A 26,368-nucleotide genomic window follows, 5' to 3' on the forward strand; every position below is an offset into this window, starting at 1 on the left:
CATAACCATAGACATCAACAACAGTGTGGTGATAGCCAGAGGGAAGAGGGGGCAGGGTGAGGGCTGGGTGGAGGTGGGCAAAGGGTGGGGAAATGGGAACATCTATAATAGTGTCAACAATAAAAAATAAAGTTAAAAAACTAGAGAAAATGGAAAATTTATATATATGTAAATCAAAGGGTCAAATAAGAAAGAAAAGGGAAATAAAACTTTATTTCAATAAATTAAAATAGAAGCACAAAACATCAATAATTATTGGATACAACAGAAGAAGTTCTAAGTGGGAAGTTCACAGCGCTAAATGCTTACATTTAAAAAAATAAGAAAGATCTCCAATAAACAGCCCAACTTTACACTTCAAGAACATAGAAAAAAAGGAACGAATTAAACCCAAATTTAGCCAAAAATGGAAATGACAAAGAACACAGAGCAAATAAATGTAATAGAGACTAGAAAGATAAATCAACAAAACTAAGGGTTCTTTTAATGAGAAAATTGACAAAACTTTAGCTAGCTTAAGCAAGACAAAAAGACTGAAGTAAATAAAATCAGAAGAAAAAAGGGGGTTGTACAGCTAATAACACAGACATACAAAGGATCATAAGAGAATAATATGAAAAGTTACATGCCAACAAATTAGAGAACCTAGAAAAAGTGGACATATTCTTAGGAACATACAACCTACCCAAACTGAAACATGAAAATAGGAAACCTGAACAGACTAATAACAAGCAAAGATATTGAATCAGTAAGCAAAAATCTCCCAGTAAAGAAAATAACAGGCCCAGGTGGCTCTACTGGTGAATTCTACCATACATTTAAAAAGTAATTAATACTCATCATTCTCAAACGTTCAAAATTTGAAGAGGTGAAAGCACTTTCAAACTCATTGTATGAGGCCAGCATTACTCTGATGGCAAAGCCATAAAAGGGAACTATAAGGAAATAAAACTGTAGACTAATATCCCTGATGAATATAGATGCAAAAATTATCATCAAAATATCATCAAATTGAATTAAACAGCACATTAAAAAGATCATACACCATGATCAAGTGGTATTTATCCTTGTAATGAAGAATGGTTTAACATACACAAATCAATAAATGTAACAAATCACCTTAACAGAATGAATTATAAAAATTATATTATTATCTCAATAGATTCAGAAAAGTACTTGACAAAATATAACATCCTTTCATGACAAAAACTCTTTGTTATAGAATGAATGTACCTTACCATCATAAAGACAAGCCTGCAGCTAACATCATCGTGATAAGGTAATCCTTTTTTTCACAATTAAGGACAAGAAAAGGATGCCCACTTTCTCCACTTCTATTCAATATTGTACTGAAAGTCCTCATCACAGTAATTAGGCAAGAATAAGAAGTAAAAAGTAGCCAAATCACAAAGGTGATTTCAATATAGATTTTTTTTTCACCAAAACTGATAGAACTAATAAAGTAATTCCGTAAAGTTTCAGAATACCAAAGCTACATATAAAAATATGCCGTTTTTCTATACAAATAAATTATTTGAACTGGGTCCTAATGGATACTATAAACTATCGAAAATGGAAATCAAGAAAATAATTTCATTTAAAATAGTATTAAAAAATCAATACTTCCAAATACAGTTTGCACTAAACAAGATTGACATGATTAAAAATTTTTAAGTATATTTTATGGATTATTCTGTTACAGTTGTCCCCATTTCTTTTCCCTTTGCTCCCTTCTGCCCAGTAGCCCTCTTCCATCCAGCAATCCCACCCCCTTTAGTTCATGTCCATGGGTCGTGCTTATAAGTTCTTTGGCGTCACCCTTTCCTATATTATTCTTAACTTCCCCCTATCTTTTTTGTACCTACCAATTATGCTTCTTAATCCTTGCACCATTTCCCCATTTCTCCCCCATCCCCCTCCCAACTAATAATCCCACAAATAATCCTTATACCTATAATTCTGTTCCTATTCTGATTGTTTGCTTAGTTTGCTTTTGTTTTTATTTTTTTAGGTTCTATTGTTGATAGTTCTGAGTTTGTTGTCATTTTAATGTTCATAGTTTTGATCCTCTTTTTCTTCAATAAGCCTCTTTAACATTTCATATAATAATGGCTTGGTGATGTGGTGACGAACTCCTTTAGCTTTACCTTGTCTGGGAAGCGCTTCATCTGCCCTTCCATTCTAAATGATAGCTTTGCTGGATAGAGTAATCTTGATTGTAGGCCCTTGCTTTTCATCACTTTGAATACTTCTTGCCAGCACTTTCTTGCTTGCAAAGTTGTTTTTGAGAAATCAGCTGATTGGCTCATATGAACCCCTTTGTAGGTAACTCTTTTTTTCTCTTCCTGCTTTTAAGATTCTCTCTTTATCCTTAATCTTTGTCATTTTAATTATGATGTGTCTTGGTGTGGTCCTCTTTGGGTCTAGCTTGTTTCGGACTCTCTGTGCTTCCTGGACTTGTATGTCTATTTCCTTCACCAAATTTGGGAAGTTTTTCTTCACTATATACATGAAATCATGGTTTCACAAATGCCTGAAATCCTATGTCTATCACCATAGCCATACAGAACAGTTCCATGCCATTTAAATCTCCCTTTTTAAATCAACACCTTATCCTACTTCCAGCCAATGAAAGCCACTCATCTCTTTCCAATCCCTGTAACTTTAACATTTCTATAATTTCATTGTAAATGGAATCATAAATTATGTAGCACTTGAGGTCTGGCTTTTTGCACTTAACAAAATGTAAGGTTCATACATGATGTATGTGAATTGAGTTTATTTCTTTTATTTCTGAGCAGTATTCCATTGTTTGACTGTACCACAGTTTGTTTATTCATTTACACTTTTCATAGACATTTGAGTTGTTTCCAGTTGTTGGCCATCGGGAATAAAGCTGCCATAAATATTTGAGTGCAGGTTTTTTGTGAACATAAATTTTAATTTACTTGGGTAGATAGATAAGAGTGGGATTGGTGAGATGTGTGATAAGGATATATTTTACTTTATAAAGAACTGCTTATAAACTTACAGCCAAGATAGCAGAGAAGGTAAACTGAGATCACTTCCTCCCCCAATCACATCATAATTACAACTAAATTATAGAACAACCATCACTAAGAGCCATCTGAAGGTTAGCTGAACAGAATTCCTATAACTAAGTATATAAAGAAGAAACAACATTGAGACAGGTTGGAGAAGCAGAGATATGAAGTGGACAGGTCTCACATCCACAGTGTAGTGATTAAGAAATGGAAGGGACTTCCACCAAAGCATCCATTGAGGAGCAGTAGCCATGGCTCTGTGCTACCCCATGGCCATGGGCCTCAACAAAGGTCACAAGGTGAACAAGCATGTGAATGAGCTGCCACAGGTGTTTTACCAAGCACACAAAGTTTGTGCAGGACATGATCTGAGAAGTGTGTGACTTTGCTCACTATGAGCAGTGCACCACTGAGCTGCTCAAGGTCTCTAAGTACAAGAGAGCCCTAAAGTTGATCGAGAAAAGAATGGGAGCACACATCCATGACAAGAAGAGAGAGGAGCTGAGCAATATCCTTGCAGCCACAAGAAAGAAAGCAGCCAAGAAGGACTGAGCCCCAACCCCCTCTGTGTGTAATAAGACCTATTAAGAAAAAAAGGGAATTATATGAATATATGGCTGCAGAGACCCCCTGAGGAGAGAAGAGATCCCAGCTCCACAATGGACGCCCCAGACTGGGGCACAATTGCCAGGAAAAGGAGCCCCCATAACATCTGGCTTTGAAAATCATCAAAGTTTTCGTCTCATAGAGACAAAGGGCTGTGGGAGAATGAGACACAGTGATCTTAAAGAGCAGGCACACAAATTCACTTGCTCTAAGTTCCATTGCAGAGGCAGCAACTCAAAAAAACACCAGGGACATACAAAAAGAAACTAAAACTTATTAACTTCAGGGTAAGGGCTGGAGGGGCAGAGGTCAGGGCAACTCTCTATAGGGACTGAAGTACTGGCAAACACCACTGTTCTTTTACTGAGCTCTCCTCCCACCCAGCCAGACCCACGCAGGAAGACACCAATCTGAACTCTCCATTTGCTTGGCTAACATAGTTCACTCTGATTATTCTCTGAGATTCCACCTCACCCAAATTGCTTGCCTTGCCCAAACCTCCTCCAGCAGCTCTTCCACAGGAGTCACCTGCCTTAACTCATTTTATGAGGCCAACATGACCCTAATACAAAAACCAGATAGACATAATTAAAAAAGAGAAAATTATAAGCCAATATCACTGATGAACATAGATTAAAAAAAAGTTTCAACAAAATATTAAAGATCCATTTATGACTAAAAACTATCAGCAAATTGGGTATAGAGGGAACATACATCAACATAATAAAGCCATACATGACAAACCCATAGGTGACATCATACTCAACAGTGAAAAGTTGAAAAGCCTTTTTAAGATCAGGAAAAAGACAAGGATGTCTACTCTCACCACTTTTATTCAACTTAGTATTTGAAGATCTCACACAGCAATAATAAAAGAAAAAGAAATAAATGGCATCTAAATTGGAAAGGAAAATGCAACACTGTGATTATTTGCAGATGACAAGAAAATATTTATAGAGACTCCTAAAGATTATACCAACAACTATTAAAACTATTAAATGAATTAAGTAGAGTTGCAGAATACAAAATTGATATTCAGAAATTGATTGTATTTTTATGCACCAATAACAAACTATCAGAAAGAGAAATTAAGAAAACCATCCAATTAACAATTATATCAAAAAGAATAAAATACCTAGGAATATACTTAACCTAGGTGGCAAAAGACCTGTACTTGGAAAACTATAGGACATTGCAAAAAGAAATCAAAGAAGACAAATAAATGAAAGGATATACCATGCTCATGGATAGGAACAACAAACACTGTCAAAATGTATATATTACACAAAGCAATCTATAGATCTAATTCAGTCCCTATCAAAATACCAATGGCATTATTCACAGAACTAGAAAAAATAATCCTAAAATGGAACCGCAAAAGACCCCAAATAGTAAAACCAATATTGAGAAAGGAGAACAAAGTGGGAGCTACCACACTGCCAGATATCAAATTGTACTATAAGGTTATAGTAATCAAATCATCATGATACCGGCATAAAAGCAAACACAATTCAAAGGTGCAGAATAGAGAGCCCAGGAATAAATCAACACCTATATGGTCAATTAATCTATGACAAAGGAGGCAAGAATATACACTAAAGTAAAGACAGTTTCTCCAATAAATGGTGTTTGGAAAATTGGACAGATACACACACAAAATAAAATTAGACCGCTTTCTTATAAATATACAAAAATGAACTCAAAATGAATTATAGACTTAAATGTAAGACCTGAAACCATAAAAATTTAAAAATATATAAACAGGGTGGGGATTAATTGTGGGAGTGGAAGGTGAATGGGGCAAGGGAGAGCAACAGGGGAAAATTGGGACAACCATACTAGAACAACAATTACAAATATATAGAGACAGTAAACTCTTTGAGATGACTCTTAGCTAAATTTTCTGGATATGTCTCCTCAGACAAGGGAAACAAATGAAAAAATATACAAATGGGCTACATCAAACTAAAATTTCTTTGCACAGCTAAGGAAACCATTTAAAAAAACAAAACAAAAATACAATCTACTGAATGAGAGATGTTCACCAATCCTAAATCTATTAAGAATTTAATAACCAAAATAAATATCGAACTCATGCAACTTAACACCAAAACCCACAAACAACCCAATTAAAAATGTTTATATCTCCAAAATATATAAAGACCTTACATGACTCAACACCAAGAAGACAGACAACCCAATTAAAAAATGGGCAAAAAAAAAGAAAAAATAGGGAGAAGTTTAGAATAATATAGAAAAGGGTGAATCCAAAGAACTTATAAGCAGGACCCATGGACATGAACTAAAGGGGGTGAGATTGCTGGAGGGAAGGGGGTTACTGGGCAGAGGGGAGCAAAGGGAAAAGAAATGGGGACAACTGTAACAGCATAATCAATAAAATGTACTTAAAAATAAAAATTAATAAAGTGTATTTTACTGCATGCAAACTAAAAGAAATTAACTACAGTGTCAGGATAACCAAAGATACAAACATTGACAAATAAATTCAACTATTCACAAACAAATGTCATAAGCACACTGAAAGGGGTGGGGAAAAAGTAAGTGTAACTAAGTGATCTGGAAAACATGATCTTATCTGAATACTGCCAATCTAAAGACAAAAAGAATTTTTACACTGACACCATTTAGTATTCTAGTTGGTAAATTGGTAAATTTGTTTTTGTTTGTTTTTTACATGAGTATGGGTTAGCAATTCTAAAACTACATGTTCACAAGTTATACAAGTAAGTAAAAATATTGCAGATAATGGGACTCAGGTTTCTCAGTGTTGTATGAAAATGCTGCAAATAAGTAAATGAGGATTAATGTAATAAACCCTATGGTCAAAAGAACACAAAAACCAACCTGAACATGTTCCAAATCATTATAGTGGGAATAAGTTGAACAATAAAATAAATAAGGTATTTGACTACTCAGAAAATTCCAAAATGTCTTTAATTAATACTGATGTTAATAAATGTTTGAATAAGTAAGTAAATGGGAGAAAAGGAACACTTCTACCATTAACAATGAAGAGTTCAACATTTTATCTTAGTACTGAGACAGAGATTGTTATGCTCACCAATATTAATTTTCTCTTCTTACCTTTAATTATTCACCGACTTTGAATTTTCCAGGTTCCTTCTAGTTAGATTGAGATTTTATGTCTGAATTCTGACCAGATGGAATTTTGGTAGAAATCATAGATGTCATTTAATTATTTAATTATTTTATTTTAAAAACATTTTCTTTATGCTATTACAGTTATCCCAATTTTTCTCCCTTTGTACCCCTCCATCCAGCCACCCCACTCCCTCAGGTCTATGTATATGGATCATTCATATACGCACTTTGACTGATCCCTTCACTTTTCTTCAATCCATTCCTAACTGCCTCTTCCCCTCTTACAGCTGTCAATCTATTCCCTGTTTCTATGCCTCTGATTCTATTTTGCTCATTAGTTTATTTTTTTCATTAAGTTCCACTTATAAATGAGAACATAGGATATTTGTCTTCCATGACTGGCTTATTTCACTTACCATAATAGTCTCCAGTTCCAGACATGCTGTCGCAAAAGGTAAGAGTTCCCTTTTTCACTGCTGCATAGTATTCCCTTGTGTAACCATACCACAGCTTTTTTATCCACTCTTCTACTAATGGACATTTAGGCTGTTTCCAAATCTTGGCTATTGTAAATAGCACTACTATGAACATAGGGATGTGTAAGTTCTTTTGAATTGGTGTTTCAGGATTCATATGATGTATTTCCAGAAGTGGAATGGCTGGGTCAAAAGGCAGTTCCGTTTTAAACTTTTTGAGGCAAATCAATACTGTTTTCCACAGTGGCTGCACTAGTCTGCATTCCCCCCAAAAGTACACAAGGGTTCCCTATTCTTCACATCCTCACCAGTACTTGTTGATTGTTGATTTATTAATTATGGGCATTCTGACAGATGTGAGGTGGTATCTCACTGTGGTTTTACTTTGCATCTCTCTGATGATTACTGATGTTGAGCATTTTTTCATATGTCTTTGGCCCATCAGAATGTCCTCCTTAGAGAAATGCCTATTCAGGTCCTTTTCCCATTTTTAAATGGGATTGTTTGTCTTTTTGGTGTGAGTCATATAAGGTCTTTTTTTTTTTTTTTTTTTTTGAGAATTTTTTAAAAATAATTTACTTATTTATTTGTCTGTTTGTTTATTTATTTATTTATTTTTAGAGAGAGGGGAAAGGAGAAAGAGAGGGAGAGAAACATCACTGTGTGGTTGCCTCTCACTCGCGCTCCCCAACTGGGGACCTGACATGCAACCTAGTCATGTGCCCTGACTGGGAATCGAACCAGCGACACTTGGCTTGCAGGCCAACGTTCAATTCACTGAGCCACAGCAGCCAGGAGGTCTTTATGTATTTTGCAGGTTAAACATTTGTCCAGTGTATCAATGGCAAATGTGTTCTCCTATGCAGTAGGTTTCCTTTTCATTTTGATGATGATTATTTTTAGCTGTGCAGGTTTTTAATTTGATCCAGTCCCCTTTATTTTTCCTTTGTTTCCTTTGCCTTAGGAGATAGAGTGGCAAAAATATTGCTATGCAAGATACCTGAAATTTTATCTCCTATGTTTTCCCCTAGGATTTTTATGGTATTGTGACATATTTAAATCTTTTATTTATTTTTAGTTTATTTTGGTGTATAGTATAAGTTGCTGGTCTAGTTTCATTTTTTTGCACATACCAGTCCACTTTTCCCAACACCATTTATTGAAGAGATAGTTTTTACTCCATTGTATGTGCTTGCCTCATTTGTCAAATATTAATTGACCATAAAGACATGGGTTTATTTCTGGGCCCTGTGTTCTGTTCCATTGATTTATGTGTCCGTTCTTATGCCAGTACTGGACTGTTTTGATTACAGAGGACTTACGTAGTGTTTGATATCAGATATTGTGACCCCTCCAACTTTGTTCTTCTCCCTCAAGATTGCTGTGGCTATTTGAGGTCTTTTTGGTTCCATATAAATTTTTTGGAATATTTGTTCTAGGTCTGTGAAATATGCTATTGTTATTTTAATGGAATGATGTTGAATCTATAGGTTGATTTGGGTCATATGGGCATTTTAATGATGTTAAAATTCTTTCAATCCATGAATGCAGTATATGCTTCCACTTATTTGTACCTTTCTCAATTTTTTTCTTCAGAGTCCTATAGTTTTCCTAGGTACATAGGTGCCATTTAAAGTCCTATCCCCTAAAAAGTCTAAAGCTATGCCAAACAATATGGTTCGCTCTAGCCACATATGGCCATTGAGTATTTGAAAGGTGACTAGTCTGAAACGAGATGTTCTGTTCTGTTCTTTATAGTAATTGTATATTAAATTTAAACTGTTTTGAGCATGCTGGGTTAAATACATTATTAAATTTATTTTCACTTGTTTCAAACACTTTTTTAATGTAATAATTTTAAACTACGTGTGTGACATCCTTTTTATTCAGCTTTGAGACATAATTGACACACAACATTCTGTACGTTTAAGGTATACAATGTAATGATTTTATATATGTACACATTGCAAAATGATTACCACAATAAGGTTAGTAAACACAGTCATCACCTCACACAGTTACATTTTCTTTTCACATGTGTGGTGAGAATTTTTAAAATATATTCACTTAGAAACTTTCAAATAAACAATACATAATATGGTCACCATGCTGCACTTTACATTCTCAGAAGTTATTCATCTTTTCACTGGAAGTTTGTATCCTTTGACCAACTTTACCCATCTCTCTCCACTCACAACTACCCACATCCCTGGCAATCACCAATTTGTACTCTGTTTCTATGAGTTTGAGTTCCTTAGATTCTATATGAAAGTGAAATTATACAGCATTTATTTTTCTCTGTCTTATTTCACTTAGCCTGATGCCTTCAAGGTCTATCCATATTGTCACAAATGTCCTTATTTTTTATGGCTGAATAATATTTCATTTTACATATATTTGTAACTAGTGTCTCGATGAACATAGGAATGCAGATATCTCTTTGAGATAATGATTTCATTTACTTCAAATGTATTCCCAGAAGTGGAATTGCTGAATCATATGATTGTTCTATTTTTAAATTTTTAGAAACTTCCATACTTTTTTCTTAGTGCTGTTACCAATTTATATTCTCACCAACAGTGATCAAGGGTTCCCCTTTCTCCATATCCTTACCAGCACTTGTTATTGCTTGTCTTTTTTGATAATAGCCATTATAACAGGTGTGAGGTGATATCTCATTATGGTTTTGATTTGCATTTTTTGATTATTAGTGATGTTGATCAGCTTTTTGTGTATCAGCTGGCTATTTGAATATCTTCTTTGGAAATACTGTCCATTCATTTCCTTTGTCTATTTTTTATTTGGATTGTTTTTGTTTTTGTTTGTATTTGAGTTGTATGAGTTCCTTACATGTCTTGGAGATGAACTTCTTAGTAGATAGGTGGTTTGCAAATGTTTTCTCCTATTTTATAGATTGCCTTTCCTTTTCCATTGATCGTTAATTTTGCTGCGCCTAGCTTTTTAGTTTGATGTAGCCCTTCTTGTTGATTTTTGCTTCTGGTGCTATACTTTGTGTGTCACATCTATAAAATCATCACTAAGGCCAATGTCAATGAAGTTTTTTCCTATGTTTTCTTTAATTCATTCTGAGTGCATTTTAATTAATAGTGTAAGATAGAGGTCCAGAGTCATCCTTTTGTGTGTGAGTGTCCAGTTTTTCTAGCACCACTTATTGAAGAGACTATCTTTTCCCCACTAAGTATTCTGGGTTCCTTTACTTATCCTAATATTTTCATTGGATAGTGCTGCTCCAGAAAATTCCTCCTACCTTTCTCTTTTTTCAATTGTTGCTAGCTAGATGGAGGTTATCTGGTGAAGGATCATGAAGTCATTGAAAATGACTGAGGTTTGATGAGATTGATGTTCCCCTTTCCCTGAATTAACAATTTTAGGAACTCTACTCACAAAACACCTGCATTGAATTATTTCATGTGTGAGAAAAAATTTTATATTACGTACATGAATAATATTGGGATGGTGTTTGTAAAAGAAGTAAGCATGCACTAATAATGCAAGTACAAAGGGAAAGAGTTGATCAAGATAAAGAGGATCTAAGGCATTGAGGTAGGTATTTTAAATGAGGTCTGCATAGTAGCCTTCATCATGAATATAAGGAACAAAGAACTAAAGATAATGAAAAAGAATATTCAAAAAGAAGTAATGCAAATGCAAAGTCCTGGAAGTGGGAGAACATTTTACCTGTTCAAGGAGCACCAACAATGCTAGTGTGGAAAGAGTACAGTTAGATGTTGGGTTGAACCATTTGGGATTACTGATATTTGACCTAATGTGGCCTATGAAAACAGAAATTTTATACTTGTATACTTCAATGTTATACATGCGAATACTAGATGATATCAGAAAGATACCAGAATAGGGGCAGGAACTGGACCTTGTACAGTTTTGTGAGAAACTCTGGGTACTTGGGCTTTTCCTCTAAGTGAAATGTGGAGCCATTGTAGGTTTTGGCTGATGTATGAGATCAGAGTATAAAAGAACATGAGTACGGGCGATCTGTGTAGTAGAGGCCTTGGCAATAAGCTAGTTATAGAATGAGGATGGTTCAGATTAGGGTGGTAACAGTGAAAATGTTTAAAATGGTCATATTTGGGACAAATTTTTAATGTCATGATTTTAACATAATCATGACAAATTAGATGGCGGTTTTGAGAAATGAAAAGATGGAGTTTCTATTTACTGTGATGGGAAAATAGGTCTGCAGGTGAAGCAGGTTTTATGGGAAATATAACATGCTCAGGTTGGATATATTGACTTGTTAGGTAGCTCCATGGAGATGTCAAGTAGGTAATTGGATTTACAAGTCTGGAGTGCAGAGAGAAGTCAGCTGAAAGATACAAATTTGAGACTTTACAACTTATAGGTGACATTTAAAGCCATAAGCCTGGATAAAATAACCAAGGGAGAAATAACCAAGGGAGACAGTGTAGATAGAGAAGATGTCTACAGACTGAGCCCTGGGGCACAGCAACATTAAGAGATGGGCATAATTAGTAGGAATGAATTTTAAAAGACAAAGAAGTAGCCAGTAAGTTAGCAGAAAAACCTGGAGAGTCTAGCATCCTGAGAGTCAAATAAAGCTTTTCATGAAAAATGGATGATCAATGGCTGCTGAGTAAAAAGGAGAAAAATAAATGAAAATTAGAGATCATTGATGACCTTAAGACCACTTTTATGGCATGTTGGGGGAGTGGATAGGGGAACTAGACTGGAATCACAATAGGGTTTAGAGAAACAATGGAAGAAAAAAATTGATGATAATAGATAGGCAACTCTTTCAAGTCTTTATGCAGAGGAACAGAAAAATAAGATGGTAGCTGGAAGGGTAAGTGGTCTCCAAAGAGGGTATGTTTGAGAAGGAAAAAGTAACAACATGTTCTTATGTGAATGCTTGATGCAAAATATAAGCACATTGTAGAAAATAGAAACAACATGGCACAATTTATGCTTTAAAAATTTCACCGATAATACCATACTTCATCTAATTTAAGGCAAAAATTTTCACATATTTTATAGATAAAAAAGTAGCATCGTACTATTTTCATATGCTTTCCTTATTTTCCCCTTTTTCTTTTTAGTTTTTCATATTTTAACATCTCTAAATGTGATCTATGTCTAACAATTCATGAATTATCATAGTTGAATTGGCAGTCATTTTCTTCTTTTTTAAAATTTTCTAATAAGACTAAATTAATTCAATAGCTTAGTAAAGGTTTTGGTTATAAGTATCCAATAGTATAAAAACTACAAAACAAATCTGTAGATTCCTATTATATTAATACGAAGTGCATGACTACATACAGTACATCCTACAGGCCAAGAGAGGTGGAAGGGGAAGAAGAAGACTGTGGTTGAGGTATAATAATAAATAAATAAATACAGAAGTAGAGATGATCCATATTATAGTATATTCTACCACCGATACTGCAGCCAAAATGTACAAAAAGAAAAGAACCATTTCAAAATAACTCAGGAGGAAGATGATAATGGCGGAGACTCTTGTAATATACCTTACAGGCTGTGGGAGCGCCACCTCAACCTACTGTATAGTCTATACATATGGTGGAATATAAAATTATAAGTTTAGATTAAGAACTATAAAACTACAGGTTACCCATAAAAAGTGGCTTACTCCCTTATTGTTATTATACCATCCAATTTTTTTAAAATCCAGCTTTAAAAATAACCATTGAGTCATTTTATTATAGGGTAGGCAAATGATCCTCCCTTGTTATGAAAAGTAGGAACTGGTAATATTTTTAATTAACTTTTAGAGAAGAGGCAATGAGAGTACTTTGGTTTGGGTTCAAGTAGCAGACTCATAATAAAGATTTTAAATTGAAGGGCCTCGCATTCAGGATTTATCATCTAACATCTCCATGTTCAGGAAGCCTGACTGAAAGAAGCTAAACCAAAAACCAACCCACTCAGCATTAACACATCTCTTTCTTCTATTAGAATTTTACTTTAGTGAAAAAATACCCAAACTCTAATAGGTTAAAACAAGTCGAACAACTACTCTACGCAGATGAAACCTTCACAAAGGTCAACTGAAGTAATCCAGAGCTAAACCTGAATTGTGTAGATTTTCAAGGACGTCACCAGTCATGTAACACAAGCAGAAGTCAATCATTTACACACTCAGCAAGTCCTCTAAGAAATGTTCCCCAAGAAGTATTAGCCTTTGTTCTTTTTATACCATCCTAAAGGCTTGCACATTTTATTTTTCAGATGATTTAACATTTTTAATCGAGTGTGTTCTCTGTCATGTGGTAAAGCTTTGGTACTATTCATATAAGACTGCTTACCCTAGACTTGACATTTCCCCAAGAGGAGCTTTGCTTCTGCTTTAGAAATTTCATATAAATTAAAATCTTCATCAAATATCAATATAAGGGAGGTGACATAGGATAAAACATATGCAGTCCAGTTACCTCTTTGTATACTTAGAAATTACTCCTTCAGGCTATTTGCAGAGAGCTAGTCTGTCCTGCTTAATAGTCAGCAGTTTAAATTCGAATCATCAGAACCTTGGCCAGACCTTAATATTTCAAGATTATTCACAACTTCCTCTAGGGGCACGTCCAGATTACTGAGTTATGACAAATTTATTATCTTGAAAGAAACCAAGTGTACCCAGCCACCTTTAAAAGTGCCCCAACCATTTCTTCTCAATATAGAAAGACTAAAACTACATGTTTATCATACAACAAATGCCATCTCAGTCCCCTGAAATTCCCTTAGTTTCATTCATTAGAAGGGGATTTAAAAGAAAAATATTTAAAGAGCATTTTACAGCAGCATTAAGCTTTCCTATGAAATACTTATCATCTTAAATATTATGTACATGTCTTTTTACTTTTAGTAAGCTAGACACTGGCTTCATAGTTTGTGGAACTTGTAAAAGTGAAGGAAAAATAACCCATTCAGAACTATTCTAGAAATTGTCTTTTGGCAGAACAGCAAGTATCCAAGTTAAAAACAGGAGCGTCATTTTGTTGCTATGTTTTTTTCCCCCTAAAATGTAAATCATTTTTTGTTCCCCTTCTACATAAACCTCAGTCACCACTCCTGAGTGGAGATGGGCAGAGGCTCTGGCCCGTGATCCTCCAGCTTCTCAGCAGCTGCCTTCTTATTGTTGCAGCAAGGCTTGAATAGATGTGTCAGCGAGGACGTCCCTCAAACAGCCTTTATAGATAATCCCATGACATATTTTCTGCCTTTTCCAGTATCTGACACCTAAAAAAGAAACAAACAAACAAACAAACAAACAAAAAACTGGCGTTCCGTAAGAGCCTGAAGCCATCTCTGTATCTGAGCCATCCTCTGACTGGTTACTATAACAGGAAGATTGAGCTGGGAAGGCACTTGAGGCTGTACTGTGAGCCTCAGAATTGTGACATTTAAATTCCTTCCACAATTTGCTGATCTGGTTGCTTTTTATCCTGTTTCCAGATAGAGTTTTCACTTCTCTGGTTTCAACGTAGTCTTTAGACTGGGTCCTGCCCTTGCATCTACCACATGATTCCAGTTTTCCTTTGATCCTGCTGGCAATTTCTTCCATCTTTTTATAAGGAGGACACAGGCATTACAGAATCTCCTGAACGAGTCTCATGGAACCCAGAACCGCTCTGGAAGTCCTTTTCGTAGTGTTTACTGTCAGTGAATCGAAAACTGGAGGACTTAGCTCTGCAAATACAGTGGCCTTCTATAGCTTCGTACAGCTTTGGTTTGTGAAAACCAAACATCTTTTCTTCTGGACAATAGTCTTCCAAAAACAGCTGTTCCACGTGCAAAAACGATGTCAAGGTGTGGAGTGCACACCAGGCCACCCCTACTCCCCAAATCGCTCCCTCTTCCTCAACTGCCTTGTGTAGAAAGATTGTCTCCTGCAATTCTGCAGTTGCTACCGCTGGCCAGGAAGGTGTAGGTTCCCGTCATTTTCTTTTTTATTGGCACAAAGAGAAGCGTATCTCAAAATTAATAGTATGTAACATTCAATTATTTTCAAAATATATTTTCCATGAATACATAAGGCAAAAAAATGAATTCATAATAACAATAACAATTAGGGGAGAACAACTGTGGTTGTAAAGGTTTGTAAATTTTTAAAAGATTTTATTTATTTATTTATTCAAAGACATAGAAAGGGAGGGAGAGAAACATCTAAGTGTGAGAGATACATCATTTGGTTGCCGCTGGCACGCCCTCTGGTGGAGACCTGGCCTGCAACTGAGGCACATGCCCTGACTGGGAATCGAACCTGAAACTTTTTGATTTGCAGGCCGGCACTCAAACCACTGAGCCATATCAGCCAGGGTAAGGCTTGTAAGTATTTATGTGTAATGTTCTAATAATTTAAAGGGAATATATGCCAGTATTTTATGTGTAAATAAAATTTTTACATTGAATATATTAAACTGGATAACTTTAGAGTCAATGACATATAAGGGAATGAGAAAAAGATTAAGATTTCAAAAGATATATGTGTAAAGAAACACTATAGGAATACTGAATGGAAGAAAAAAACAAGAAAATATGTTGAAACTCACTAACAGAAAAACGTAAACTAAAGGAATGAGCTGCCATTCCTCACTCACTATTTTGGCACACACCAAAAAGATGATGATATCAAGAGTTGTCTAGAATATGGAGAAGATGGAACACCTACAACGTTGAGTATATTATAATTTGGTACAGCCAATTAATGTGTAGGGGCTTCAGCCATTCCTTGTAAGGAACTCCAGTCATCCCCTAAGGGCCCCATTGCCTAAGGCCTGAAAAATTTGCCAATGTCTGCTGCTAGCATTAAGTAATTGCCTCTTTGAGACTTTTCTCTTGCAGGCCTTCTGGGACCTGCAGCCCAAAGTCCTGTGACAGTCATGCTCCGACCAGGTGCAGCCCCAGTTTCTGGAACAGTTAGCAACCTACAGTTGCACAACCTTATTACAACAAATCCTGTCCCACCCTGCTTCCTGCCTGAAAATCTGCTATATAAACCCTGCCCTAAACCCCATTCAGGGTCGGTGCCATTTTAGAGATATAGTCTTGGCCTGGCCACTGGCAATACACCTTTTGCTTTCCTTATCCACTGTCTCTGAGTGGTTTATTCTCACTGAATCTGCGGTAACAAATGTAGCAATTTGGCACCATTTATGAACTTTGAAGAGCTTATACATGGAACTCAATATTTCTTCTTTTAGTATATATACTGTAGAAATTCTGGAACAAGTACAGGAAGATAGTTATTGCAGCATTATTTTCAAAAATGAAATTTGAAAGGAATGAAAATGATCATCAAAAGCAGAATATATGCTTGACTATATTGTTCAATGGATGACAAAATGTCATGAATGTACATCCTGCAAGAGTCTGAGGGTAAAAAGGAATGTTAGAAATATAACAGAGATAAATTTTAAAAAATATTGAGTAATAAAAGCAAGATTCAGAAAAATAATATACCTGTAATAAAACTAATGTTTAAAATAAAGGTTAGCCAAGTTAGATTGAGAAATATCAGAGTTCTATTTCAGGTTTTTGACAATGTAATCATTAAGAAAAAATATTTTCTTGAATATCCTAAAAATGAATTTACATAGTTAAAAAAAGAAGTTCTAGAAAATGTTTAACTAAATTCTTGGTTATGTGTAGAGATGTCATATTCTTATCAGCTGCATAGTATATACAGCTGGGTCGTAATGACTCAGTGTCATATCCCAGAAATGTCAGGTATAGGCAATTTAAAAAGAATTATTATTTTTCCTTGAGTATGGAGTAATTATCGTTCATAATGTAATTTTAAAAATAAATGAGACAGACAATGCATAGTATTCATTTCTTTGTGTGTGTATGATTGTTAGAATACACAAAAATTGGATAATGATATTAGCATTAGAGAAGAAGGGAATAGGATTAAGGTTGCGGGATAATAGACAATTAAATTTTATTGGTAATATTTCATTTCTACTTTTAAATACTTCAGTAAAAATAGGTAAAATTAATTTTAATGGAGAATAGTACTTCTAATATTGCTATAGACTGTATTTTCAAAGTATCATAACAATGATTTTACAAATAATTTTAACAATTGATTTTGCAAAATGATCCCAGATTTCTATGAGATTAGAAAAAAGAAAAAGGAAATAATGAGTGCTAATATTTTGCTGTGAGTCCTGGCAAATGATAAGTGTATTTAGGGTAGATTATTTTCAAGTGAATTTTTAGAATTTTATAGTGTTCACAGTGTGTACGCAGTTCTTTTTATCAATCGGTGAAAAAGAAAAAAAAAGAAGAGAAAAAAGAAAAAAATATACTCAAGAAGTAAAGCCTGGGAATGACCAGACAGTAAAAATTACCTAGGGATTGGGTCAAGATGGCAGACTAACTACTAGTGCATTTCTCTCATTCCACCACAAATCCCTTTAATTGACTGGAAAGGCAGGTTTCTGAATATAAAAAATAACCCCAGAAAAGCACAGGGAAGAGAAAGGGCGAATTCCTAGATGGAAAACAGATGGGGCAGGGGCTCCGAGGTGGGGGTGGGGTGGAGTGGGGGTGGGGAGCCTGGGGGCCCTGAACTGGAGAAAGAGACAGTGGGTGGTTGGGGGGGTGGGGTTGTTTTGGGCTAGGCTGCTCAGGATTTTGGAAAAGGGCGGTCCGGGAGTCAAAGAGCTCTTCCTCAGTCCAGGGCAGAGGTGGGCGTGAGAGTTGGGGGAGGGGGGCACACGTTGTTTAGCAGGAAGGGGAGGCCTCTCTCCAGGCAGGAAGCTGCGCTACGGAGGGAGGGAGGAGACTGCTGCAGCAGTAGCGGCCGGTGGGATCCCGATGTGGCAGAGGGGTGTCTGCTGCCGACGAGGAGGGAGAGGTCCCGCGAGCACAGTGTTGGAGCCACAGCCACCATCCTTTTCGCCTGCCTGGCCGCCTCCTAGACACGCTCCCTGTCTCCGGATCCTCTCCACGCAGCTTCAGCAAGTTCCCTGCTCGGCGCCCGCTAATCCTCGTTCCACACAGGCTCACAGCGCAGGCAGGAGCGAGGTGTCTGATTTGGGCACGTGAGGCCCACAATCCCCGGACGCGGGGAGGTGGGCACTGGACTGGAAAACTGGAGGATGGCGGTTGGTTTGTGTCAGGCAGGACAGTTGGGGTCAGTGTTGGGATGGGACATGAGAGAGTGAGAAGAGTGACTTGGGCACTGGGGATGTGAGTGGGGAGCCGAAAAGCCCCTGGATGGTATACATAGGTGGCTAGAAAGGGAAATAGGTTTGTTGTGGGCACCCAGCAGGAAAATGGGAATGAACTGGAGTGAGATGAAGGAGAGAGAGGTGAACACCAGGTGGAAGGCATCATTATGGGAAGCAAGAGGGATGAAGAGCAGACTGCGATGGGCAAGGGACATGTGGATTACGTTACTGGAAATGGGAGAGATGGGGTGAGGTCTAAGAAATGAAGAATGTTTGTGTTTGGTGTGGGAGACTCTAGGATTGCAACAGAGGATCAGGCATTATGCAAAGGAGCCTAATCCCTATTGTTGGGGCCTCAATCAAAACAACCACCACCTCTAAGATTCCATCACACCCAAAGGAGCCTGGAGGGAGGGCACTGCATGCAAACATCCAATAATATCTTGATAACCAGCATTCCTGTTGGACATATCTAAATAATTTGGACAGCAGGGTACCTGGTGCCCAGGGACTTTGAGATAAAGAAAAGATTCATGCTATAATACACTAAATGTTTCTCCCTAGCCTCATTCCTCCCCCTGCAGGTATGAAGACCCCCCACAAAAAGGAAGCTGCAGGGCAGGAAACCAGAGAAGCTGTCAATCACCACACCGGATCTGCAAATATGAGGAAGAAAAAATCCTCTCAAAAGAAGCAGAGGGGCAGACCTTCTCCCCAGCCCCGCAGGAACATCGTGGGCTGCAGAATTTCACATGGATGGAAGGAAGGCGATGAGCCCGTCACCCAGTGGAAAGGAACCGTTCTGGATCAGGTGCCTATAAATCCTTCTCTTTATCTGGTGAAATATGATGGCATTGACTGTGTCTATGGACTGGAACTTCACAAAGATGAAAGGATTTTAAAGCTTAAAATCCTTCCTGATAAGGTGCCATTTTCGCGAGTCAGAGATTTGCGCCTTGCGAATACCATAATTGGTAAAGCTGTGGAACATGTTTTTGAGGGCGAGCATGGTTCAAAGGATGAATGGAGAGGGATGGTCTTAGCCCAAGCACCGATCATGAAAGCCTGGTTTTATATTACCTATGAGAAAGATCCTGTCTTGTACATGTACCAGCTTCTAGATGATTATAAAGAAGGAGACCTCCGTATCATGCCAGAGTCCAGTGAGTCTCCTCCAGCAGAGAGGGAATCAGAAGGAGTTGTAGATGGCCTAATAGGTAAACATGTGGAATATACCAAAGAAGATGGATCGAAAAGGACAGGCAAGGTCATTCACCAAGTCAAAGCTAAACCCTCTGTGTATTTCATCAAGTTTGATGATGACTTCCATATCTATGTCTACGATTTGGTGAAAAAGTCCTAATGTTAGGGTACAATTGGCCACATGTGTGGAGGCAAATGTATAATTTGGAGAAATACAAAAATGTAACTTTTTAATGTATAGAAAGCTTTAGAGTCCCTGATAACTAACATCATTGCCAGCATAACTGTTGATTTGTTCTGAAAAATACAGATGTATGTGGACATGACATGCTGTGTGTAAGGACTTTATCATGTTGAACAGATTGGGTGTGTTTGGTGGATGGGGTATGAAAGGAAGGGACAACTGTGAATTCAGGCTGTGAATAAAGTCCAGATAGTATCATAATCAGTCATCTAAAAATGGAATAGGACTTAGCTGGCCTGGTCTAGGGAGGGGGGAGGAGAAGGAACTAGACGAGGGCTGTGGGGGGAGGGGAAAGGGGAGGAGACTGATCAGGAAGAGGTGGGGAGGGTCCAGAAATGGGAGTCTCCTTGTGGGAGGGATATCTTAGGAAGGGGAGGCATCCAGCTGGAAGGAGGTAAAGAACAACAGAGGGAGAGGGAGTTCTTGGGGCTTAGAGGAAACAGTAAATTGAGTAGAGAGGGGCACAGAGAAGCTTAGAAGAAATCCAGAGCAAGGGGGATTATGATAAAGTTGTCAGGGATTTGGGGAGAGGCTAAAGGGTACTCAAAGAGAGGGTCTATCTATGCATGTGTGAGGGGCCAAAGCGGCAGGGACACTGAGGAAGGAATTCTGAGAAGGAAGACTGACCAAGGGAGTGAGAAGTTGAAAAAAGAGGTGTGGGCAGTGGGGCCCATGAGAGATGGGAAGGTGCAGGGAAAGGTTGGACTTCTGACAGTATCTGCAATGCTGTCCCTGGCTCTGTGCACTAAAGATGTGGCACTGTCAAAGAAACCAGATGGATTGACAGGGATGACTCAGGGGTTAAGCAGCAGCCAAGTTTATACCTAAAACTTTTATTTCAGGGAATTCTTGCCACAACTACAAAGCAGAACACCCAACCCTCAGCCCAAACACACGTTATGACAGCGCGCACTTAAGCATGGGGCTGTGACTGGCCTCACGTTTCCCAGAGGACCCAGGTGCAGTAAATCTTGGACCTGAGGGGTTCTTTACTCTGTGCTGTATAAACAATTCCTGTGACCCTTGCTGGACTCAGGTATAGCAGTCCCTTCCCTGTTCTTCCACCTGCTGGACTGTACCTTGCCTCCCTATGGGGGAGGGGCTCAGAGGATTGAGCCTGCTATTTCCCTCTAGGGAATGGGACATGACAGTCCATGCTCCTCTCAAGAGTTGCCTGAAACCAGAGGTGACTCCACCCAGTGCTTCACCAAGTTGAGGCCTGCTGCTCCCAGAAGCACCATTTGTTGGCTATATCCTAACAGATTGGGCGGCTACTGACCCTTCACAGGACCTCCTGGCCAGCTCTGCCCCCTCCCCCAAACACATGGGGAGCATCGAAGGAAGTTGTTTCCAGGTGAAATAGATGGCATGGGGCAGTCAGGCTGGGATTTGTGGCTTGGTGTAAGTAATCTTTTGACTGTATTGCCACATAGAGGTGTGGTGGTTGGTGGTGAGAGGGTATATTAACCCTAATACAGTCCTTCAGATATAAGGTATCCCAGCACATGAGTCTGTGTCCTTCTCTTCCTTTCCTCCTTACCTTTCCCAAATCCTGCTAGGGAAATCCCCCTTAATCCCTCCTCTGCTTTACCCACCCCACACTTCCCTGAAAAGTACACCTGCCCAAATTGGAAGAGTTCTGATGACTCCTCACTGCCCAGGTTCCCCTAACTCCTGGAAGGAGGGGGAGGCAAGGAGCTTCCAAGACTTGAAAGAAGTTGGTAATTCCTCTTCATTCTCTAACCAACATGACCTGAAGCTCTGCCTCAAGAATGACATAAGGAAGTTCACTTCACCTTAGCAGTGGTTAGTTTTTTTCATACACAATTTAGTCAGGCAAACACCTGCAGGCCACCCATGGGCCAGTTTCAGCCAGCTGTTTTGTTTTGTTTGATTTTCATGTTTTTATTGCTTTCTATGTTTAACTTAGCTACTTAGACATTTGGGAGGTTTCATATTAGAAAAATTCTTTATTTCTGGTCCACATGAAAAAAACCCATAAATGGTAAACTAACAATTAGGGCCCAAGAAGGATTTTACAAGCAGACAGACAGGTATGAGTAAGGGCTCAGCCCATTATAGACTCAGAATGCTTTCTCAAGTTGGCCAAGTCCCTAGCTGACCTGTTTCACTCTAATAAAATGCCTAATCATCACCTGGCACCATTTGCATGTATAGCTTTGGGATGAGACCAAGGGAAAACTGCATACCCCTTTTTTTGGCTTACTTTGACCACAATTTTTTTTATTTGGTTTATCTGCATCCCGCCAATAGTTACTACAGGTAAGCTCTGTGCCAGGCAGTATTCTAGGCACAGGCAGTTATGGTATGGTAATAAATAAAATAATCTTAGCCTTATGGAACTTTCATTTTAGTGTTCCAGGCAGTAGCCAAAATACAGTAAGCAAATATAAAGTATTTTGAAAGTGATCTGTATTAAGAAGGGAGAAAGGAAAGCAAGGAATGAGGAAGGTAAATTCCAGGCAGGAGTCTGAAATTGGATATATAAGGAAGGTCAGGGAGAGCCTTACTGAGAACAAGGCTTTTGAGTAAAGACCTAAATGCAGTGAGCGAACTGGACTTGTGCCTGTTTAGGGAAGGAGCATTCCAGGTAGAGGAACAGCAAGTGTTGAACCCCCAGGACATGAAACACTGGGGATACCAGTCTGGTTGAAGCTGCGTATAAAGTGGAGAAGATTAGGAAGTGAGTTTAGAGAGGTGATGGGGATCAGGGAGAAGCATATAGCTCTTACGCCTGGGAGGTACTAGAATGAATTTGGTATTTACACTAAGTGTGATGGGGAGCCAGTATTTTCAGCAGAGGTGTGACATGACTTGTCATTTTAATCGTATAATTATAAACTCTGGAAAGTAGTTTGTATGGAGTGCCAAGATTTGAAAAAGCAAGGTCAGATATATCAGTGAAACAAAGGAGGGACTTAGAAAGAGATTTGCATATAGGAAAGTAGAATCAAATTGAAGTGACATTTCAGATGAATGAAAAAAATATTTTGTGTGGTGCTGAATTTTTCCTTAGGGCAAAAATAAACTTAAGCTCCCTTCGTCACACTTTACACAAATAAACTGCAAGTGGAAAAATAGTTAATACCTAAATTTGGAAAGTAACATTTATAAAATTTGTAGAACCAATTGAAAGAGAATGTTTATATTTATTTGTGGAAACAGGGAAGATTTTATTTAAAGGCAAACAATACACAGGTATTGGAGGAAAAGTTTGATAAATTTGAATATAAGAAAATATGCAAACCCCTAATTTCAGAATCATCATATACATAATGGAGTAAAATGAAATTAGGCTACAAACTTCAATACTTAAAATGATGAAATAAATAAAAAATATATTCAATGAGAAAAAACAAGCAGTCCATAGAAACCTTGGGGAAAAAACATGAATAGGCAATTCACAATAGATCACATGCTCAATAAACATACATTACCTTAATCAACTTTCCAGTACCTTATTGTATATTTGTAATATAAATAATCTTCTAACACACCATATAATTTGGTTAATATTTTTACTGTTTCTTTATGAGAATATAATCCCTGAAAGTTACTTTTCTTTCACACTCCCCAGTGTATTCCAAGTCTTTAGAAGAATATCTGGCTTATAAATATTTGTTGACTATATGACTCTCATTGGTAAGTAAAAAAACAAAATAAAATGATTTCACACATATCAGAGCAGCAACACATGTAAAGCTTGAAAATACGTATTGACCAGTTAAACGAGGGAGAACCTATGCACTGTAGGTGATAGTGTAAGTCAGAGAGAAACTTGCCATTATTTCATGAGTTTGAAGATGGCATATTACCAGCAATGCCACTCATATATTGTTGGAAGGCAATTCTGCATTTGTGTGCTATGTTTCTGTACATCTTAGAAGAAAGACTATTTTTCTTTTAAGCTAACATGTTAGAGGTGCTTAAATAGCAAGCAGATCTGGCAGAGATAGTATACCAGATAGTATCTCTCTGAAGTAAAGAGCAGGCTTGCTTAGAGTCTGGAAGATAGTGATTCACTCTGGAGCAAAGGGAATGATTGTTTATTCCAGTATAATTAGATAATGTCTCCTTTAAGAGCAAAGGGAAGGGGTGCTTACCCCTTATTAGAGTTTGAGCTTCCCAAGCTGAGGTTCCCTTTCTTGTAATATGGTTGTCATATGATCATTTTCCATCACCCTGTGAGAAATGGCATTCAGGCTTCCTGGGAAAAATTCTGATATGCATGCTGTTGCTATTACCATGAATAATAAACTACCCTTTGTCCCTGACCCAGAAGTCTCCTGTCTTCTGCTGGCACCCAAGAAACTGCAACAGGCTACCTTGTTAACTCAAAAATAGGGTAAAATTTTATAATCTTCACAGTTCTTGATACTTTTAGCAGTGAGGATAAAATGCTAATAAGAGATGTGGTTTTCTGTAATAGGGAGGAGGACCTCATCAGCCAATTAATGGAATTTGAGGGTAATTTATAATTGGCAGTGAATGTACATACCAACTATGTCATAAATTGTCCTGCCTCTTTTAATGAGGAGAAATTGGAGAAGTGGTTATAGGCTGAGAGATGAGGGCTCCCTGTTCCTAATGATGATCAAAAGTGATATGCAGCTGTCTGAATATGCTGGGGAATTTTGGCGAAGGGAGAGACTCAAACTTATATGGCACTGTAACATATGGGTCTTCAAGTTACTACTCTTCTCAGACCTGATAAAGGAAATGGTATCAGAAATGAGCTAATGGGTTTGGACTTAGTTTACAGTGCAGAAAGGAAGCCAATATGACCTTGAAGTAGAAACTTTTGGGTCAATTCTGTACACTCTCAGTGTTACCTCTAAATCTGAATATATATTAGAAATAGATGCTTGAATTTTTCCTGCCTCTAAGTGCTGGGTAAGATGCAGCCACATGTAGAGAAGTGTTGGTGGGACACATAAATCACTCTTAACACTAGCCTACCTGACCTGTCCTGAGTATATAGAAACCCAAGAGGGAAAAAAAAAGAAAATTACAGCTTAGATTAAATACTTAAAGAGGAAGCACAGTGGAGAGAGGTTCAAGGATAGTCATATGCAAAAGTCTAAGGTTCAGTTTCTTCTGATTTCAGTTTTTGCAGACAATGTGACTAACAGAACTAATAGTACATGGTACAGTGTTTTACACAATGACAAAACCTTTCCTGTACTACTGGCACCTAAGGATCACATATTTTTGCATTCATGTGAACAGGTCTCCAAATATATGTTTCTTGTACTTCAGGGTTACCTAAATTCTGCTTGCCACAATTTGATAGGCTAAGTTTAGAGCAAGTGCTTCTCCACTCTCATTTTCAAAACTTTCATGATGTCCTGATGGTTATAAATCAGAAGTCTCAGTTTAAACAGCCCATGCTGTGATATCACACATCTAGGAAGAATGGCAAAAATCCCCAAGACAATTCAGGAGCCTGCTTGCCAAGCAATGTTTCTCAGTACTATGTAGGCAGGTTTACAATACTCAGTCCTTCAGGCAGTCAAATCAAAATTATCTCTTCATTCCCCCCTACCACAAAAAAGGAGCCCCAGCACCTAACTGGATTCTTTGGATATTATAAACTCTTTGTGATTACATGGGTATTCTATTTGGCCCTTATGTCAGATACCCACAAAACAGAATCTTTTGAGTAGGCACCCAACCAACATTATCTTATGGAAATTGTCCGGCAACCTGTGTTATGCTCTCTACCTTTGGGATCCCACAGTTTTAATGACCTCTTTGAGCAACAAGCCTCTGGAACTGATAACTAGCCAACTGGAGTCTAGCAAAAGGAAGCAATCTCTGCCTGGGTGCAAAGAGCTAATGTTAATAATTTTTAAAAATATTCAGACAGCCCTGACTAGTGTGGCTCAGTGGGTTGGGCATCATTCTTCAAAGGTCACTGGTTCAGTTCCCAGTCAGGGCATATGTCTGGGTTGCAAGCCAATCCGAAAGGCAACCAATCAATATTTCTCTCTCTTTCTCCCTCCCTTCCCCTCTCTCTAAAGGTAAATAAAAAATTTTAAATACTCAAAACAATATATTTTATGTGGGTGTAAACATACTAAAAACATAAAACATAGAAATGAAAAATAACCTAGGAAAGGGACCTCACCAGAATCAACCCATGCTGGCACCCTGATCTCAGACATACAGCCTCCAGATTGTGAGAAATAAATTTCCACTATTATAAGACACATGCCTTATGGTGTTTTTTTTTATAGCAGCTGAACGGACTAAGACATATACTATATATACACAGTGGACTATTAGAAAAGGAAATGAAGTTCTGATACATGTTACAACATAAACTATGAGAAAAATTGTGCTAAGTGAAAGGACACATATGATTGCACTTATAAAGAATATGTAGAGAATCCAAGATGGCAGCAGAGTAGGTGGCAGTTACACTTACCTTCTAGGACCGAATCGGCATTA

General features: G+C 37.6%; 1 protein-coding gene and 2 pseudogenes across 3 annotated transcripts; 2 read left to right on the top strand and 1 right to left on the bottom strand.

Moving 5' to 3' along the window:
• The first annotated feature begins 3,295 nt into the window (after positions 1-3,295).
• LOC149991320 (large ribosomal subunit protein eL36 pseudogene) lies at positions 3,296-3,596 on the top strand (annotated as a pseudogene).
• A 10,733-nt stretch (positions 3,597-14,329) lies between these two features.
• On the bottom strand, positions 14,330-15,015 carry LOC149991321 (SIN3-HDAC complex-associated factor pseudogene; annotated as a pseudogene).
• A 3,023-nt stretch (positions 15,016-18,038) lies between these two features.
• On the top strand, positions 18,039-19,976 carry LOC149991322 (spindlin-2). Of its 3 annotated transcripts, none has more exons than XM_090263991.1 (2): positions 18,039-18,695; positions 19,012-19,976. In XM_090263991.1, the coding sequence occupies exons 1-2, from the start codon at positions 18,553-18,555 to the stop codon at positions 19,808-19,810; spliced, it is 942 nt and encodes a 313-aa protein (XP_090120117.1). In that variant the 5' UTR covers positions 18,039-18,552; the 3' UTR covers positions 19,811-19,976. The 3 variants fall into 3 exon arrangements, with proteins under 3 accessions (XP_090120117.1, XP_090120118.1, XP_090120119.1); XM_090263992.1 differs by having other exon boundaries at positions 18,039-18,348; XM_090263993.1 differs by having other exon boundaries at positions 18,039-18,301.
• The last annotated feature ends 6,392 nt before the right edge of the window (positions 19,977-26,368 follow it).

The sequence above is a fragment of the Furipterus horrens genome, unplaced genomic scaffold (genome assembly GCF_987537825.1).
Source record: "Furipterus horrens unplaced genomic scaffold, mFurHor1.1.pri manual_scaffold_17, whole genome shotgun sequence".
NCBI classification, from domain to species: domain Eukaryota; kingdom Metazoa; phylum Chordata; class Mammalia; order Chiroptera; family Furipteridae; genus Furipterus; species Furipterus horrens.

Bases quoted from the DNA above. Each gene is read 5' to 3' on its own strand.
- LOC149991322 (XM_090263991.1), top strand. From the start codon at position 18,553: ATGGGAATGAACTGGAGTGAGATGAAGGAGAGAGAGGTGAACACCAGG. The intron at 18,696-19,011 runs GTGAGGTCTAAG...GTTTCTCCCTAG, and splicing joins CTGGAAATGGGAGAGATGGG to CCTCATTCCTCCCCCTGCAG.